Below are 20816 nucleotides of genomic sequence, written 5' to 3'. Positions count from 1 at the left end.
GTTCTGTGAGATTTGATATACTTGGAGCAATATGCCAAGAATTGTAATTCACTAGAGATCAAGAACAAAGAGCTCTTGAGTCCCACTCACTTCTCAGGGTTGAATCCCTCCACCTCCTCCAGAAACACACTGCTGTGAGAGAATGAATCTCCGCTGGGAATCATCAAGAACTTGAGGATGGTCCCTCGGGTGGAGCCCAGGAACAAGACGGTTCGGTTCTTATGGGGGCCAGCTTCTGTGTCCACCACCATGGTTGTCAACTGGTACCTAGAAAGACATAAATCAATAAATGAGGTCTTATCCTTCCTAAAAGCATTAATGCAAACTATTTTAGATTTTATATATAAAGAGCTGGAGGGATGCTATCAAACAGCTGAGTCATTCTGTGTACCGTCCCATAGTCTTGACCACCCAGGGTCTATGTCCGAGCAGCGGAACAGTCTCGTCCATTAGTGGGTGAGTCTTCACAAAGTTCAGCACCTCATCTGGCAGTGTGGTAGAGGAGCTAAATCTGGATCCCTGCACTGCACATCCTCCTGGCCTGCAGACAGAGAAAGAGAAAGAGAAGAAGATGAATAGAGACAGATAGAAAAGAAAGAAGACGAGAGGAGCCAGAGGGGTTCATTTTTTTCATCTGCTGGAGGCTGTTAGTATATTTGCTGAATAGTGAAGTTGTAGAGTGACTGACAGTTGGAGCTCATAAGAGGGGAGACTATATGTGAGACAGAGACTCAGCTAGCTGCAGCACTGCAGTATTCTGCTGAAGTTCTCCTCGCTTACACTTGGCATAGCAATACCTTGGTTTGGGCACCGCTTCATCCGGTACAGGTGTCCAAATAGATTCGGGGGATTTCTGCTCTTTAAACCGACCCTCAAAGACATGAGCCAGCTGCTGCATGTCAAACACACACACCGCAGAGCCGGGGATGCTACCAGAGATGAGGGGAAGAAGACAGCAATGAGAAAACATATTGTTTGTCTTTATTTGTGTGCATATTAGTTGTGTGTCTTAGTACCTGTTAGGTGGCGTGGAAAAGAGACCCAGGATGACGTCCCGTCCCTGCATGTGGATGATGTTGCTTGTGGCGTGTAAGAGGTTGAAGTAAAAGTGGGAGTCTCCCGGGACGGAGCAGTTGAGCCGTGCCTTTAGAAACGTGGTCCACTGTTTCTCGAGAACACGTTGAGAGCCACCCAGGTCTGCTTTACACACCCGAGCAACACGGGACACCATCACCTGGAGTAAGAAAGAGGAAGGTATGGTTAATTTGAGAGGGGAGAGAATAGAGGAAGCAGCCAAGGAGAGAAAGAAGGAGAGCACCTTCTCCAGATGATGAAACTCCATGGCCATCTCTCTGAAGAAGAAGTAAATATGAGGCCCCCACTCCATGGTGCTCACAAAGTAGGGCTCTGAAACATAAAAAAAACCCCTGTTAGACGACGCATTCGCATAACGCTCCAAAGTCCCTGACATGGCGCTGTAATAACAGCCACATCAACATGAACCGCTGCTGTCCACCAGCCTCGCTCATTAAACATTCATGTACTGTTTACTTTATCATCATGGACAAGAGGATACATATTATTTATAATTTATTCATCCAGCACTGTTCCAGCTTTGACCTTCCGCAGCTTGATTTTCCTCCATGGAAAACAGACCCCAGTGTTCGGTCCGAGGCTTGTTAAAACCCTGAATCTGTAGAGTCTGACCAACCTCAATACATCAATCTGGCTGACTGCGCTCTACTTAAAATAAATCTATTAAAAGGTTTCCTAATCATGTCTGGTTTAGCTGTATGTGGCTTATTATTTTTTCCCCCCAAAATGGTCTTATTCACCTGTGAGCCACTTAAAAAAAACAGCCACAGCCGTTCAATTTTCTTTTAGTCGAGTACTGAAGATAATGGTGATTGTTTCTGTTATTTGCTTGCTGATTATCTATTGAAGGTGTCTGGCTCTGGAGGGTCATTTTTAATGTGTCTGTTTCTAAAAGTACCTCTGAACCATTTGGAGTCGTGCTTGACTGTGCGGAGGGCGGGGCTATCTCCGAGGCTACGATAGATCACCGCATCGATGGCCAGGAAGTCTGTCACAGTGCCGGTAAAAAGGCTTCCTTCTGAAAAAGAAAGATGCACCGAGAGAGAGGAAGGGAGGAGATTAAGAAGAAGAGGAAGGGGAAGATACAGATGGAGAGATAGCACAAGGTCAGGAAGATTAAAACCAAACAAACAATGCAGCGAGAGGTCGGACTATAAATCATTTCTAAAGGTAAACACAAGGGCACAGACATTTCAATGTCTGGAGTCGAGTCTGATGTCTCCTACAAAGACTAAATTCTTCATCTTTAGTGCAAAATCGAGATGCTACCTGCAAATAAAGCCACGTTGGCATGCCTTGGGTCATACGGGCACCGTGCCATCCCACTGACAGGCTCTCCCACCATTTCGAGAGTGTCTCTCTGCAACAGGGAAAAAAAAAGATATAGATAAACCAACTGGCAGATGCACAAAAAATGACCAGCTGACAAATAGATGGATACTAACAGTGTAGTTGGCACACAGTGGGTTGAAGGCGTTTGTTCCACATACAAACAGGCCACCGTGCTGGCTGAGCAAAACCTTGATGAAATTACGACACTCTCCCTGAAGGAAAAAAACAACAACAAAAAGAAATGATTAGAGAAGAAGAGGGAAAATAAAGTGCAGGGCAATGTGAAAAAAAGACGTTTTTGTTTTTTTTTAACAAAAGCTACACTACAAAGTCTGAGAAAGAAGATGACCAGTGTGAAGCATGAAAAAAGCAGCTTAAAACAACCCTAAGAGGAAATAACACCCTCAGCCACACTCCATCTGGAGCAACAATAGGATGGGGACTTCAGTAGTCTTCAAAGTGAAGGCTGCTGATTGAAGTTTAAAGACGCTACTCGTGAATCTGAAACGTGGTGACACTGTTATCCCTTTGGTTGCTTTGTGATAGTATTTTACAACAATATATGAAGATATGAAGCTAAAAAACAATAAAATAACCTCTGTGGGTAGATAAGTGAGACATTTAAAAAAAAAATTCAGCACCAGATATGTTCATCAGAAAATCACAAGTGGAAGTAACTAAAAGGAATAGTTTGGACATTTTTGGGGAGATAAAGGTAATAAGTTTCTCAACAAGAATTAGATCAAAAGAATGGTATCAGCCTTTAGCTTCAGAGCAGTTGTGGGACACCAGGACTGCTGTTGATCTTTCCAGAGGTGTCATGGGCCTAATGAAACACTGGTGGGCCTAATGAAACAGTGGTGAAGGGACGTGACCACTTGATAACTCCAGAGAGAGATTGTACACTCTCACCTTGTTGCTAAGACCTTTTACTAGGTGGTTGCTTATTTTTGTGTGCGAGTATAGCATGCATAGTGTTAGTATAAAATCCTGTGAATTAGTGAGACGTTTGGCAGATAGTGATATTGAGTCAGTTGACCGTTGCAGTGTTATTCTGCATTAATTTGACACTATGTGTGTAGTGTAAAGCTAAACTTTTCATAAAGACTGAAAACAGCTAGCCCAGCTCTGTCCAAATGTACTCAAAATCCACCAACCAACACCCCTACAGCTCACCAATTAACGTTACACTTTGTTTCATTAGTCTGTACAGCAAGTATCCCACGGAGAGTCGGGAAAACCTGCACTCCAAGCTACGCATTTACACTTGTTATTGATCCTCTCATCTAACTGTGAGCAAAAAAAGTGAATAAATGTAATCTCAAATGTCAAACTATTCCTTTAATAACATCAGTAATGCTTCCATTATATTGAGGTGTTTCAGATTTATTGTGCAGGCATTGCTTGTGCTCGCTAACAGCTAATACACAACACAACTAACTATCTTATGAGCTAATAGTATTAGTATTGTACTTGTGCTTTCTTTGCAATGACAAGTCAAAGTGTCTGACAAGAAACTGTCATAGCTTGACTGAGGTGATGCTGCACTTACAGAAGCTATAGTATCCAGCCTTGTCTACTGACTGTGGCCCACTACTAGAAGACTTAATGTCATTTACCCCCAGCTTAATAATTTGATCTCATTATCTGAGTGAGACGGTTTTAACGAACTTTCACATTCTTAGCATCTCTCCCCCTTCCCCCTCCTCTCTTTGTTCCACTTTTATCACAGCTTTGATTCGAGCTTTTTCACTCCTACAGCATCTCCTCTTTCATCTGTGCTGTTTGAATCCCTCCACCTCATTCTTACTACCTGGTGGCTGCCCCAGTCTCCTCAAGTGTTTCCACCCACACATCCCTACCTATACCTCCCTCCCTCAACTGATTTCAATTACAGTTTCCTCCCCGAGGCAGTGTCACTCTCTCTGCTCAGTTTCTCTGCTATAATGTTTCCCGTTGCCTCTCTATCTTTTTCCACCCAGATTGCATTTTGCCTGTGGCACTGCTACGTTTGTACAATAAAGCTTGTATTTTAGTATCCACCCTGTCAACCAGGCCTGCCATCCCATCAAATCTTTGTCTTTTGCAGATTTGATCATATTTCCCTCACACTGCACAACATTGTCAAATATCACCCTGTACACACACATAATTGTCCCACTTTCTTGTCTTCCCCACAGGCTTAGAGCGGTATACATGAAGAAAAGTGGCACAATGCAGGTATGCAAAAAAGAAAATGTCTCTCAAGCTTTACATAATGTTTCACTGAGCTGGCGTGATTAAGCGATGCGCTGATTCTGTATCAACAAGATCAAATTTGTGTAAATACCGTATCCAGGTGCACCCAAAGGAAATAAGGTTTCTGTAACAGCTGTTGTGTCTGTCCATGCATGTGATAGACAGCATTGATGCGTGTTCAAGTGGATCTCAAAGTCACTGTGTTGTCTATGTATCTTACCTCATGCTTGCCCTTCATCCGGCACACTCGAATGTCATTCTTATTGGATTCCCATGTCCTTTTCTGAAATAGACAAACCGCAGTCAGAACTTACTGTATGTGTTATCTTGTATGTACATATGTGAACAATATAATTTATTATTGTGTGCAACAAACACGACTCCTACCTTGCTGTAGAACATCTCATCACCTGCCATGTTATCCAGCTCCACTCTGTACAAGTCATCTCTACGAAACACACAACACAACAAATTACTCCCAAAATAACAATAATCTAATAATATAATATGCCATATTTAACATACAATATAAACAGTAAGAAAGGGGTTGGAACCAGGCTGCTTTTTCCTGTATTATATAAGAGGTGAAAATCCTGCATGTTTTTTTTTTTTTTTTTTGTCTTTTCATTGATTTCAGAATAAAACTGATATATAAAACTGTTTTATTTTGGAAGATAAAATGCAGTCAATGAAGGGTTAACAGAGCAGAAGCCTATGTAAATCCTTTTTTTTTTTTTTTTTAAATATACATACATGTAAAGTTAAGATTGCACAAAATAGTATCCTATTTCTTTTACACCTGTACTGTTGTTGTTGCCTTAGCAAACTGTTTACAGAATGTCATTTCTGTGAGACTGCCACCTGTTTGTGTGTGTGACACAAATCTATTCTGGTCAAACAAGCTAAAGCCATGCATTTAAAATTGTGTTTGAACTTTGAAATGATTTTGTTAAATGGGGATGGATTGTATTATTTTTTTGTGCGATTTATTTGGCAAATTTAGACTTCATTCGAGCACAAGGCAAAATATTCTGTAGGTTTGCATGCCTCTTTCTTGAGGAGGAGACGCGAGACGTTACACAATCATATTTACTCCTATTTATAGGGACACTCTATTTACATTGCTTTCTACAGTTCATTTGTGAAAAATCATTTAAAAGTTTGATGTAAAGTATTTAAGGGAACACTTTCACGAGGGGCAAATATTATTACTAAAGGACCGCAGTTAGCCCACAGACAGCTATTTGACTACCTGTGCTAAAAGGCAATTCTTATTTTCCATGTACAAGAGTAATGTGCACAAACAGCTTTCACTTGACATTTAACAACAAGCATGAATTCATCATCAGCAGAACAAACTGAAAATGTCCTCTGCAGAGTGACAGCAGATGGAAGCCGTGGCATCAAATGAAAGCAAAAACATATGAATGCGAACACGTCAGCAACACGGTTGGAGGCGGTTGCTGTTGGTTACCTGGCTCCTATGTAGAGCGTGCGGTTGACTTGGAGGACCGTCTGGATGTGCAGCTCCTGTCTTTGAGCTGAACGATGAGCTCTGCCCAGGAACACTGGATACCTCCTCACCACTGACATGAACACACAGACAGACCGAGAGAAGTGAAGCTATAGACATGAAGTGCCTTGCTCAAAGGATTCTCTGACAGCTGAGGACAGAGAGAGCACTTTTCCCATTTATATTCACCCAAAGTACTCAGGCAGGCCATAAAACAGCTTCACTAACTTTAACTTTAATAATGTCTTTACTCACTCTCGATACTTGTGTTTGGGAAAACAAAGATAATGGGCAGATGAATGGAATAGCAGTTATAGAACACAGAAATGCTTTTATCCTCTTTGTATTTGTTGCTGTTGTTGATGCATGCAGATCTATAATGAGAAAAACTGTGTAATCACTATATTTATTATTTCATTATAAATTTTTTTTACAATTTCCTCCCTCTCCTTCACACGCCAGATAAATGAGAGAGTACAGATAAGGTGGAGAGAGAAAGTGGCACTATCAGACAATGAGAAAGTTTCAAAGTGGAGGTCTCCACAGGGAGCTCTCATCGTCAGGAGACAGATTGGGAAAATGTCTCACTGTCCTTGACTGCAGGAAAGGGAGAGCGGACGTAATGATCCATCTCCACCGGCCTCCTCCCCTTCTCTCTCCCAACACTCAGCCTTCTCTCTCGTCATCTGTATCACCCCATCCAATCCAGCTATCTCCCACATTTCTCTCTCTTGCTTTCTTTCTTTCTTTCTTTCCTTTATACCTTCTTTCCTCTCTCATATTTATTAATTTACAGAGCTGCCACAGAGAGGTGGAGTGAAGTTTCTTCCTTTATCTGTATGCCTGGGCAGCTCCAAAGCAGCTCCACACCAAGGCATTGACCCTTAACCCCCGATTTCCACATCCATCGCGGAGCCATTCATCAATGCACACATGCGCGTGCTTACACTCACGTGCACACACACATAGAGGGGAAGGACACGTACCCTCTACGGGGACGTAGCTGAGTGGACTAGGTTCCTCTGGGAATGAGCCATCAGCCAGTTGAAGCAGCAGGAGCAGAAATGTGAGGGGAGGACCCACAGTTGTCATGGCAGCAGCACACATGCACTGTTAACAAAGAGAGAGGGGAGACAAAAAAATTCATTGTGCACTGTATATATCTTTGTGTGTGCATGGGTGAGAGTGCAAGTGAGGATGTGTATTGACATTTTGACAGATTTCTCATTGCAGAGGAATTGACCAACAGGTCTGTGTGTGTGTGTGTGTGTGTGTGTGTGTGTGTGTGTGTGTGTGTGTGTGTGTGTGTGTGTGTGTGTGTGTGTGTGTGTGTGTGTGTGTGTGTGTGTGTGTGTGTGTGTGAGAGAAGAGAGGACAGGGTCAGAAGTGCAGCAGGGTGCCTGCTGCCACAAACCTGGATTCGGCGGGGAGCTAATGTGTTTCTATTGTCTGCTCTCATGGTGTAATGGGATGTATTGTCAGAAATGTCACTCCATTGTCAAACTGTTTGAATTGAAGGAGATTCTCACAGCCATATAACACACCGAGACAAAAACACTCAGGGTTACCAAGTCACTGGGTGGTAATGCTCCTCTCACTAATTGTGTTTCTGTGCAGACATATGAAGCCTGTATAATGGGTAATTAGCCACAAAAAGGAATAGATGGTCTTTATCAGCCAGACAGTGAGAGAAAAAGGAAAGATGAAGGGACTGACTTGAGTATGCTGGACTGTGTCTTTTTAAAGGTCAAAAGTCAAGAATGATGTAAATCATGAACAAGAAAAGGAAGGAAACAGATTTTGGTCTTTTAGAAAAGTGAGAGGCCACAACAGTGTCACACTGGGCAAAATACACAGACACATGAAAATAGCAAGAGTCTAGAGTTGTGCTGGTGGCTCTGTGAAGTAGCTCAGTGATGACGCTAAGCATGCTAAAAAGAATGATATTCAACACGCAAAACTTTTATCATTAGCTTACATTTGTTAATTAAGACTAAAAAAAAGTATCGGTGGCTAATGAGAATGTCAATAGTTCTCCAGGACCAATGTATTGAACAAAGAGATGTCATTGAGATGCTTCCTCTGGGGACCATTAAAGTCTGCTTAAATTTCCATGCCAACAAATACAATAATTATTGCGAAACGCTGGACCACAGCAATTGACCAACAGACACATTAACATTGCCATATGCAGCCATAACATTGCTAAAAAAAAACCCACATAAATGGTCAAACTGACAAAAACAAGCCTTCACAGTGTATATCAGAATCCCATGCACCTATAAAACCAAGACAGTGGAATAATACTGCTGCACATAAGTTACTGCCAGATATAAATGATGGCAGCCACACCATCCAACACATGCTTGAATGTGGACGCTTTTCTTTGCATTTACTCAAAATGTCTGTGGCTCAGCTACACAGCTTGTGTAGCAGTACGAGCTGTCTTTGACGTGAGAATACTTTGAAAGGGAAGAGGAAACATAAAGAGAGGGGAAGAAAAGACAAAATGAGGAGAGTGTACAGGGCGAGGTGTTCGGGATTTGTCTTGGGCTGCTGAGAGCACTGCTAAAATCCTGGAAAATGTGAAGTTTGATGGAAGGTTAGAAACTGAAGAGATAGATGTGAGCAACATCAATGCTGCTCCCATCAAATCAACCTGAATGCCATGTTTCACATTTCCCCATCCCCCCACTTATTTCCTTTCATCCTCTATCTCTGAGCCTCCATCACCCACCTCTTCCTTTCATTTCTCTCTCTTCTTCTATCTCTCATCTTATCTGTTCCCAGATAAAAAAACAACAACCTTACGACTGCTTTTAGAGATAAAAACACAAGGTAGAGAGGTAGATGTGTTCGTTGCTACGGTGATGACAACTGCTATTTGAAGCACACGGATGAACCTTGATGTAACACACATACAGTATACTTGTATACACAAGCACAGTCACCTGTGTTGCCAACACTTCAGACTTTATGTTAGATTGAGTGACAGGGCGTTTGAAAACATCATGGAGGGGATGTGAGGCCACTTCAAATGAAATTCAAGCCCAGAGATTGCAGGTTTCACATCTTTAAGCCTTTTCCTCATCAGAAGCATTGGAGGAGCCCTGAAGGGGGGTGGAAGGTTTGATTCATCTGACTCGCCATTGGGATTCCCCAGACTAGAACTGATTGAGTCAGGGTTAGAGTCAGCCTTATTTCATTCGGGCCACTTCATGAGCAGGGCCCAAATGTGATGTTTAACCTAAAATGAAATTCTACTGCCTCGTTTAGACTGAACGTTTGGATGGAATAAATTAATTGAACCGTGTGTTCCAGCGAGATTAGCCATCATGTGGATAAGCTTTGCCACACTAACCCATTGCTACCAGTTTGTGTCAAAAAATCAGACTCCTTTTTCTCACTATACTATATATTTTTATATTTAGTGTAACTTACACTTCTGTCACAAACAGATGTCCATAAATTCAATTAGAATTCACAGAAAAAAGATATACGTTTTCTTCAATGTAAATTAATCCACTTATAGCTGTTCATGGGCACACTGCAAATAGAAGCTGAAAACAGATGATTGGGCATAATTAATGTTGCCAAATAGCCAAAATAAAAATAATAGTCGGCCAAAATATGTAGAGATAGTTGTAGCTATGGCCTGTCTCATGATAATTTCTGTTTACATAAAAGCCCAATGGGAAGTATAGTTAAAAAAAAAAACAATACAATGCAAGACAAGTAATAATAATAATAGGAGTGTAAAAATCCATCATTTATAACCATAATGTTATTTTTTTTTAAATAAACTATAAATTAATAGCAAAATATTTTATTATAGTTCAAACAGTCCGATCACAATGGTACTTAAATTTTCAAAACACTGACAAATCATCCACAGATGTGTTTAAAACCTGTGACAGAGATAAAAACAAACTATTTTAATTCACATAAAACTGTTTGGTTGCATAAAAACAAAACAATTTTGCTAAAAAGCTTGCAAACACTGTTCTTTTCTCTCTTTCTCTCTCTCTATATGCAAACTGCACATACAACATACCACAACCCTGTGGCCAATTATTGATGAATCCTCCTCATTAGAGTGCCTATTGATTAAGCTTATTGATCCATAAGATAAACCTGAGCCAAGGCCAGCATATTAAAGCTCTGCTGCTGGACAGTGCCATGACAAAGGCAGTATTTTTGACGCTGGGGGCTGTAAAATGGGGTTTGGGGCAACGCTTTGACGGTTGATTATCAACGGTTCTGAGTTTTCCCAACTGAGCTAAAGCTCGGAAGAGAGAGATGAAAGATAGAGATGGTTTTAATATAAGATGAAAAGGAGGAAGAGAGACACCGCCTGCCGCAGACTTCCAGCTCATCAAACTATAAAAAACAGACTGGTGACAGAATGAGTATCAGGAAATCAAGGGAGGAGAGACGAGCGAGCGCAGAGAAGAAAAGGTGTTATGCTATTTGTGTCAGATCATGTTGGTGTGATAGGATTAAATGGTGTGACACTGACACCGTTATCATGGGATGCATGTAATGATGGTGACAGACTCACGGTGTAATCTAGCCTCATCAGGCAACCTATTTGCAAATCACCTGCTAACACCCGCATAATTAGCCAATCAGCAGGTCATCCAAAGGAGTATACACACCTGCTTTCACCTCTTATCAGTTTGGCCATATGTTTTGCAGTTATCAGCCAGGACAGGTTGGTTTCTCACTGTGCTCTTGTTCACCTGCCACAGCTGAGTGACAGCGGGCAAGCAGCATGCTGGGAATTTCTATGCAACCCCCAGTATGTCAACAAGGTATGTACATGATATCCATTTAATGGTGATCTACTTAATATTTAACCATGATCCTAAAATGCCTCAGTGGCTTTTAGTGTACATTGGACATGCTCATATTTGCACAGGGCATCTCAACTATTAAAGCTGCTGAGGAAGATCAATACACTTTCATCCAGCTAAACAGAGGCAGTATTAAGAGCCCCATCCCTGTCCACACCGAGGAGCATTTACTGACCACGAGGAAACAGACACACAGCTCACCAAACCCAACCCAATACAAGCACTGTCGTCAAGAGCGTTGACCTCTGCTGCACACAACTACAGTACAGCCATGAATTAATCCTGAAATGTGTGTGTGTGTGTGTGTGTGTGTGTGTGTGTGTGTGTGTGTGTGTGTGTGTGTGTGTGTGTGTGTGTGTGTGTGTGTGTGTGTGATTGAAATCAGATGAATCAGATCTAAGACCATCTTTTAATGGCGTTGACATTTTACTCATCACTGTATCTGAATTGTGCTTCTTGCATTGAATCATTTGTTGTGATTAGGTCTACAGGCAATCTTTCTCTCTCTCTTTACTTCCCTCTGTCTCTCGCTCTCTGTTGGGCTGCTGCAGCCACTCCACTCTGTGCCTTTGTTACCGTAGCAACCAATAGCAAAGCCAGGCAGAGATGTTCTATTGCAGTAGATGTAAACGTGAGGAGGGCGCGTCCGCCCTCTAACACGTACATTCCCACATATGTGTGAGCTTACTAACACACATACACACACACAAATGCATACACTTAAACCCAAACACGTGCATTCAAATGAGTGTGCATGAACACGTACATGGACATATATATAAGGAAGTGGGGGTCCCCGCTCTCTCTGCAAGGAGGGGGATGGGGGAGCTGCAAGCATTTTGTCTCCACATTATCCACACACTGTTGGGATACATAATGTAGCTCATTTGAAATTACTAGGTCAATATGTTTACTGAAAACACAGCAATGCATTTATTACACTTGCATTTATGAAATATGTGCCCTGCTAAGACTTATTTTAATGGGATTTCTGCTTCAAAGATGTAATATTGTAGCTGAATCTATTAGTCCCTGAGAGCTAGCTTTATGATTATTGTTCCTTGTTTATGTAAAAACATTCATATTCATTGAAGAGAACAACTTCCTCTGCTGCCACGAACTTGATTTCAGACTAAATGAAGCCGGAGAAGAACTCTCTTTTTTTTCTCAAAATGCTTTTCTCCCCAATGCATCTCAGAGACTTCCTCAGCTGGATTATTATGACAAGCCAATTTACAGTTTAAAAAAAGCCGGAGCCAGAAAGTTAAAGTTGGATTCAGAAAATTGCAAACTGTAAAACCGAGTCTTCATGCTGGATATATTGGCGCTGAAGACTCGGCTGAATCCTTTACACCCTGCTCTCATTTGTAACACACTTGCTCCTTGAGGACAGTATGCAGGTTAAAGCCCGGAATAAAGCAAGATGGCCTGAGGGTAGAAACACAGACACGGGCTAAACTGGGAGAAGTGGGTCACCTTCACACTTCAGTATACTCTACCCTACGAGCACTATCGTTTCATTAATAGACTTAAAAGAAATATCCGCTGAAAAAGAGAAGGTTGTGCAGACATAACTGTGAAAGAATTCAGAAGGCTTCTTTAACTTAACAACACCATGAAGTGGATTATGATAACTTAACAGATGTTACTCTCAGGTGTCTCATGTTGTAAAGCGTTCCTGAATGCTGGTTAAAAGATTGGCTCGACCCAGAATGGCTATTTCAAATCAACACCGCAATTGATTAACTGGAAAACTCTTGAAGTGAAAGTACTGTTAAGTACAATCTACCTTTGAGTTAGTTCACACACAAATGCTGGTAATCACAGACTTAACATGAGCGGAGCATATCTAACATGAGAACAAATGTTTGTAGTCGTAGTTCATTGCTGCTTGTTGTTAGTCCTTTCTATTTCAAAATAAAGCATGTTTAAAATGTATTACAAAGACACAGTTGTAAAAAGTGAAAGGATCAATTAAGAGTAAAACATGTTAAATGTGCTAAACTTGTATTTCAAGTAAATAGCTTTTTTTCTGTGCATATTGTAGGTAACTTCCCTGTTAAATGAATAGTTGGGCATTTTGATAGATAGATAGATAGATAGATAGATAGATAGATAGATAGATAGATAGATAGATAGATAGATAGATAGATAGATAGATAGATAGATAGATAGATAGATAGATAGATAGATAGATAGATAGATAGATAGATAGATAGATAGATATACTTTATTGATCCCGCAAGTGGAATTTTTTAAAATAAATTTCTGTTAAATAGAAAGTTGCTGCTAGCAGAAGGTTAGGTTAGTGTGGAATCAAAGAGCCTTAAAAGAAAACCAGAGGGTAAGATCAACCATTTACTATCCCACATGGGTTATGTGCCGCTTTGCTTCTTGGCTGTGAGCAGTGACTTTGTGGAGCTGGCCGATAACTGATCCCATCATTAAAACTCCCTATAAAACTGTGAATGGATGTTTTTACACTTCGGTTATAATGTGATAAATGGTGAGCTTTAGGGTTGTTGGTTACCTTTTGACAACTGTCACCCCTTTTTCCAGTGTTTTGTGCTAAGCTAAGCCAACTGGCTGCTGGGTGTGGTGTTAACATACAGACAGGAGAGTGACATCACTGTTTTCAGCTAATTCTCTGTATCAGCAGATCAGCATATTTCCCAAAACATTTACCTGTCCGTTAATTTCACATTGTCATTGTAATTTATAAAAGAAGCTCAGTTTGTAAATGTCCACATAACTATGATTTTATGAATGACATGAGCCAGTATTGTCTGCTGGGACTTCAGAGTTTGAAGCAAGTTCGAAATGGTTACATGTGATATCTATTCAGATACACGGGCCTGTTTGCGTGCTCTCAAATACAAACAGAGTAAAGAGCAAATGTGCACAAAGACACATGCAATCACGGGCTCCTCAGCGGTGGAATCACTGTGTCAAGTCTTTATCTTATCGAGGTGGAGGTGATATTCCCTCAAGTGGCTGCCTGTCTCCTCAGAACGAGTCTAATCACAGTTAAGGGGATCTGTCTTTTGCTGTTAAATATCCTAAAATACTATTCAGTCTACAGGGTCATTTATATGCTAATGCAAAAGGTTACCACTGCACTTTGACGCAGCTGTGCGCTGTTAGGTTATGTGTGAAAAAGGAATAAGATAGAAAGAAGAGAGAGATAGTGAGACTGAAGGAGTCATGAAATAGACGGAGATGAGAGGAGAAGATGGTAACACAAAGAGAGGAGGGAGATGAAGGAAAAGAGAGGAGAGAAGATACAGAGGCAGGGAGGAAGAGAGATATTCCCCTGGGTGAGTGCCATAGGTAATTAAAATAGGATGGACAGAGCTGGAGGCTAGCCAAAGAGAGCTCCAGCTCCCCTCAGACTTCTTCCCCAATCAGGCCTTCTGCCTGAAGCCAAATTGCTGCTAGTGACAGACACACAGTAGTCTATGCATGCAGTGAGTTATCAGCTTATGGAGAATGGACATGTTCATACGGGGTGGGGGGGGGGTGTAATGATAAACAGCTCAGAAACGTGGGGGCAAAGCAACCAAAAACTGGCAAACGACAACATTTGGGCTACAAAACAGGTAACGTATGTGCTTCTAGGGGTGCACTGATGCAGAAATGCACATGAAAACAATTCAAAGAACACGCACACAGACGCACACACATGCACATACGCCAGCGTTTATGGTGCTGTACAAAGCTGCAGCAAGGGCAAATGTTACTAACCAGAGTTTGACTGCAGTAAGCACATATACATTCACTGCACAGCTCTGAGCTAGAGGCGAGCACATGAGTATGCAGTGCACACACGCAGACACACACTATGAGCACAGAGTCAAACGCACGCCAGTGCGTAAGACGACAATGAAGATGCAGTCTAATTACACGACAGCGACAGAGGGGGGTTTTCATCTATGATTTGACCTGTTTTTATACCATCATTATTCTGTTTTTTCACAGTCTTAATGCTGCAGTTTGTACTGTACAGGGCAGTCAACGACTTCTGTGCCTGGAAGTAGCTCTTCTTTTTCTTAACCTCATCCTGAACAAACCATTGTTATTTTTTAAACATTTAAAAAGAATCTTATAGCTTGAAAACTGGAATGTTTTTTTACACAAAGAAACTGTGATACCAGACAAATATGTCAGATACATCTCATACTCTGTTAGTGCCTTCTCTCATGCAGAAAGAGGCCAAAAGGTAGCTCATATTCCCAACATGGTTCTATGTGTGCTGTGATCACCAGTAAAGGTAAATATAGCTCTTTTGGCAGAAGCCTGCTAAGAGGATCATAGCTCACAATAGGTGGTCTTTGCACAACAGATATCAAAATGCCAGGGAACCTGCTTGTAGACTGACACGCATGCACATGATGCATGCGTGTGCACACACTCCCCTGAGAGCCTTCTCTCCTCCTTGCAGGTATAATTGCGTTTCTGCTGCTTTGCTCCTCTCCTCTCAATTGTGACTGGGCTCCAAATGAAAAGCCATAATTAAAAGACAAAAGTTGTGTTTGTTGTGAAGAAGGGATGGATGTAGGAGAGGACAGGAAGCCGAAAGAAAGATTAGCCACAACAAAGCTTCATCAGGCTACAAAACTATCTCCACTTGCTGGGAGACAAAGGACTCGAATGCCTTTATCTCCCAATAAAAAAGTCTCCCAAATCCTTTTGGCTAAGCTGCCATAACTAAAGCCTGCTTCTGGCATAGGTGCTCGCTGAATTTATTGGACAACAAAAGCAGCAAAATATGAGAAATAGACAAAGCTCCCAAGAAATATATACACCCCCATTCATTTTGTGTAAAGCAGTAAAAAGTCAAGTGCCTTAGCAGTAGCATTTGAGAAAAGGTTACTTGGTTATTTGCTTATCTTGATTGTGTGAGCGTGTAGATGCGTGTGAGTGCTTCGGTAAAAGCATGAAGTGGATGGTCATTTTCTCACTTTGCAATTTTGTGATGTAAATGAGATCACAGAATGTAAGAGATTAGACCACCTTTATCTCTCTTGAGTCGGAACAGCTGTGATATCATTCACAACCCGACTGCCAGGCAGTTAAACCGGACGACCGGTTACAGGCAAAGAGATGGGTTCATTTGAGAGACAAACGTTTTATGACCCTCGCATACTATACAACACAAACACATAAAATATGCATATTTGTACCCTTAATGTTCACACCTCACCAGATCATGCATACGCAATTATCTGCCTGACCCCTGGATGAGGCAGTATCGGAGGGGTTGTTAAGGTGATACAGTTGGAAGAACAATACACTGCTAAATGAAAACACATGTTAGTGCGCTATAGCATGTGCAGAGACCACACAGTGCGCACAGGGACACATAAAAAGAAGCTGCACCTCAGGGGAGGAATCAGTGAGGACAGAGGGTCATAAAAGTGAAGATGCATGGCCACTGTAAAGTATATGAGGGGGTTTTACATTGAAAATAACTGCAACGGTACATGTGGCTGATGCAGCAACCAAATCCAAATGGCGCAGCTACCTTGGCCACCTGAACATCATTTATCCTGTGGTGTACAGTTTATGGCACCATGGAGAATTTACAGCTGAGTTTGCCATGAGTAAAGCACCTCAACTTGTGTGGTACCTGTTATCTTGCTTCTCTCCTTTTCAAAAACATCTGGAAGGGCTTATTGGAAAGGGCCGGTTCGACTCCTGAAAGCCTTTCACATCAACACAGAGAATGTTTGTATAAAGGAGTTTATTTTGAATACCAGTCTCAGGATAAGAGCTAGTTTCTGACAAGTAAAGAAAGTATGCCCGCGTGACTTCTGACCCTTTGGCCCTGTTAATCCTGCAGAATGACTCCCCGAGGCCCCTGCTGGACTGGGTCACCCAGCAGATGCCCTGCCCATTCAGATCCTTCTGATTTCATTGCCCTGAGGTCTGTGGACTTCAACACCCTTTTGAAGTGTTAATTTGTTCTTAAGAATTCCACCAAATAAACATGGCACCCTGTGAGTGAAACTGGAGCCTCATAATGTGCTCTATCTGGCTGCTTTAGAGGAAAGTAAGCATTTCTGCAAATCTCTAGACACAAGGCAAAACTTTGCTCTGTTTTATGATTAGATTAGAGAATAATCCTGTCTACTTGGTGGGAATTCATACATCGAGTTATGAAAGTAACTTAAAGTTAATGCAAACACTGTAAAAGTGAATGTTAACATTCCTTCATCAGCAGAGTAGTGGGGTAGGTATGTCCAGACAGTGTGAAAACAAGGAAAGCTACAGTGAGTATAGGTGTAAACAAGCAATACAATTGCAAAATATATTAAGTTATAGTAATCTGCTCACCCACCCAAGTAGGTGGAGTATAATATGTCTTCAGGGTTGGCAAAAAGGAAACAAGTCAATCAAATTAGAGATCTACTGCTTTAGTGGCAGCGTGTGGCCCCCCAGTGTTAAAGCCAGGAGTGTCTGACTGTTCCTTTCTGTGTACTGAAGGTAGAAAAAAAGGGAATTTGTCGCCAGTTGCTTGACGCGTTCTCTTGGCAATAGGAACAGAAAAGCTGTTAGGTAACATCTCTCTCCTTCCTACATCTTCTGTCTGTTTCATCTCACTCTATTTAACATGCACAAGAACTCAGACTGTCATTCACAGTTATAGAAATGTGCTCCTTAGCAACCCCAACACACTAATCTGCCTTTGATTTACTCTCTTTGTGGTAGGCTGTATTAAACTGCAATTCAATCCAAAGAAAAAAATCCGTGCTTGGGATGCCCTGTTTGAGGCTTAGCATATGTGATTGAATAGGGTCCTATGTGATCAATAGAGCTCATTAAATGTCCATGTGGCCAGTTGTCTCACCCTGAGGCACTCGTAGATTGCTTTTACCTGCAGCCTGCTCTGCCTTATTGCTTCAAGTGTTTCCAACTTTGTTTACAGCATAATTCATTTTATAATTGAATTCCTCAAGCCTGGCCTGTGCTTGCTATCTTCCTGCAGATTGAAGTATCCGTTTGGTTTCCTTCGCTATGTGGCGGTGGGTGTTTTGGTGTTAGAAGGCTGTGGCATAGCTGTTTGAGATTATGTTAGATGGACTTCCAAAGGGAGGCTGAAGGAAACAGTGGCTGCACCTGTTGTTCCCTGCCGTTGCTGTGTGGTGGGGTTAGCACCTGCTCACACGGCTGCTGTGTGGCTGTCTGTGTGGGCAGCAGGGATAACAGGGAAACCATTCACACCCGCTCAGACTGCTGTCTGCAGCCCCTCTCCCTAAACGCTCGTTCCCTCTGCGCTCTCTGCTTCACCATTTATTTTTCTGCCTTTTACATTCTCTGCTGATCACCCACTGTATATCCCATATGTCAGACTGCTATCTGACACACTTTATCCTTTGTATCCCCAATCTGTCTGTCTGTGTTTTCTGTCTCTCCATCTCCTCTTTTATTTTGAGTCTCCAGCCATCTCTTTTTGCCTTTCAACTCACACAGAAACACAAACATAAACCACAGCAGCTGGGAGCTGTTATAGTCCTTCTGTGGAACTTGATAGCTTTTAGGACGAAGGACGAAGTTGTAAACAGTAAATTACATATAACTATATAACTCCAAACTCACTTCATTAAGAGCTGAGTGAGTGAGAATTTAACTTATGCAATCGAGGTTCTGAGCATGCAGCGTGGTTATGCAAAATTTAAGTGACAACTTATTGTAACTGTACAAGGTGCATTTTGAACATATTTCAAACTACACATTTAAGTCTTCTCCAGTTTTTGTCTGTCTTTAGGGAGCCTGTCTAAATTACCAATAACCATCTTTTTCTTTATAATATCCTCTCTTCTGTGCATTTATGGTGCCTGTGCATTTGTCCAGTTACTCCACTGAGTGAGTAATGACATAATCAATTGACTTATGGCTTCCAAATCATCACATCTGACCTTTACTTTTATTAACAGAAAACCTTAAGCAAACATTTAATAAAAATGTCCTTAATTCACACAAGGGAACAATACAAAAAATATTAGAAGGTTATACACCTCACTTGGATCACGACCTATGCTCCGGTTTGGATCCAATTAAAATTTGACTTAGGCTTTGTACTCGTCCCTTCAATGCAGTGCTATTATGTGTATTGTGAGCTCTTTCTGCTGAGACATCACTCAGACCTGAAAGAATGTTATAAGACCCCATGCAACACGTGAAAGAGCAATGATATGCAACAAAGATAGGAACATGATTTGCCAATAAAACGCATCAAACTTGTAGCAGACACAAAGACCACCTCGTGCCCACAAAGGTCCAGACGGTGCCAAACACACAATCTACTGGCTAACCCAGAGGACTAATGATGCAGCATCGCGTTTGGTAGCACTAATACAATTGCGCACATACAGTATACCTGTTCATCCCATCCGCCACCCCCCGTCTCCCTCGCACATATCCGTCTCTCAATCCCACCATTTGGCACACTCACCGCACCAGATGGCCAGGTATTGGAGGCTGAGGCAGGTGCCAGTCGCCAACTCGCCCTCTCCGGTCGCTCTTCCTCTCTGTGGAGAACAGGGTGATGATACCACAGCGATCGTTATCCAAAGGCTCTCTGAAATAACGCTCCTCAGCCGGCTCTCTGAAATAACGCTCCTCAGCCGCACCTCACCTGTCTCTTCCCTCTACGGTTCCTGCGCGTCGCCGTAGCATCACCGTTTACCGAGCGCGTCCAAAACGCCCAGTTAACTGACAAACGTTTGCTTCCCCCTGGGGAGAAAGGGTCCGTAGTCAAACAGCAACCTTTAGACGTGGTGTGAGATCCAGAATGCGTTTACTCTCCCGGTTTCCTGATTCAGACCCGTGCAAAATCCCAAATCCTGCAATTGCAGGCAGCACCCTATTAAGTCTTCTTCTGTCAGGGGCACCGGGCAGTTGTCTGCACTTGGTCAAGGTACGGCTTTAAAATCAGTAGTCAGCAAAACGTAATCCCCTTTTTAAATTTACAGTGGCGAGGTGAAATGTTCAACGCAGAGCAGGCACGGTGACAACAGGGGCCCATAATTCACACCCCCTGAAACGCAGTCCTGCAGTGGATCAATGATGAATGGAGAACCTCTCTCTCTCTCTCTCTCTCTCTCTCTCTCTCTCTCTCTCTCTCACACACACACACACACACACACACACACACACACACACACACACACACACACACACACACACACACACACACACACATAGATGCTTTGATTTAAAATACGTGGAGTTAAAGAGCCTAAACATAAAGCTAAGAATATGGGGGGAGGAGGGGGGACATGAATAGCGACAATTTAGTAATATAAATAAATCAGGCTTTATAATGTATAACAGACTTTCTTAAAATGGAATACAAAAATATGTTCAAGAAATACACCAGCACTTATTTAGGAAGAGGATAAAATATTGACTAGAAAGAGGTTTGAATTTGAATCATTATGCCATCAATGAGTCTCGAATACTGATGCATATATCTTTGAAACTGTGCAAAATATTTGAATACAGAAAGACAGAAAATTCTCTGCATCAAGTCATGTGCATCAATCAAGTTCTAATCATTTAGAGATACATATACTTTAGTGATACTTACTTTTCCTTTTGGTACATTATACTCACTTAACTTTAAGGGAAATGTTGTACTTTTACACCACCAAGTTTATTTCACAGTTAAATAGATGAATAGTATTGCCCCTGCAGCTACATATTCTATACAGAAACATATGTTCCACCCAAAGCTTGAACTGTACACCATATCCCAATCCATACTTATAGAAATATGC

The 20816-nt window shown here is 41.8% G+C and overlaps 1 protein-coding gene across 3 annotated transcripts in view; it reads right to left on the bottom strand.

Annotated features, from left to right (window-relative positions):
* The window catches only part of LOC138625277 (semaphorin-6B-like), a 28921-nt gene extending 8811 nt beyond the window's left edge, over window positions 1–20110 (bottom strand). Inside the window, exons 1-14 of one of the 3 annotated variants that reach the window (XM_069706096.1) lie at window positions 19673–20110; window positions 19490–19565; window positions 7165–7288; window positions 6140–6251; window positions 5053–5113; window positions 4886–4948; window positions 2541–2639; window positions 2365–2455; window positions 1994–2110; window positions 1319–1407; window positions 1017–1234; window positions 798–929; window positions 392–541; window positions 91–267 (exon numbers count right to left, since the gene is read on the bottom strand). In XM_069706096.1, coding sequence (XP_069562197.1) covers window positions 91–267; window positions 392–541; window positions 798–929; window positions 1017–1234; window positions 1319–1407; window positions 1994–2110; window positions 2365–2455; window positions 2541–2639; window positions 4886–4948; window positions 5053–5113; window positions 6140–6251; window positions 7165–7288; window positions 19490–19565; window positions 19673–19713 — 1550 coding nt within the window. In that variant the 5' untranslated portion in view covers window positions 19714–20110. Of the gene's footprint in view, window positions 1–90; window positions 268–391; window positions 542–797; window positions 930–1016; window positions 1408–1993; window positions 2114–2364; window positions 2456–2540; window positions 2640–4885; window positions 4949–5052; window positions 5114–6139; window positions 6252–7164; window positions 7289–19489; window positions 19566–19672 lie in introns of all 3 variants that reach the window. The other 2 variants (XM_069706095.1, XM_069706094.1) reach the window with 2 other exon arrangements.
* Between the last annotated feature and the right edge of the window lie 706 nt (window positions 20111–20816).

Source organism: Brachyistius frenatus, unplaced genomic scaffold (assembly GCF_029030835.1).
Source record: "Brachyistius frenatus isolate BFR_SWC_R1_liver_20210118 unplaced genomic scaffold, ASM2903083v1 Contig_61, whole genome shotgun sequence".
NCBI lineage: Eukaryota > Metazoa > Chordata > Actinopteri > Embiotocidae > Brachyistius > Brachyistius frenatus.
This window is presented reverse-complemented; position numbering and strand designations above follow the sequence as displayed.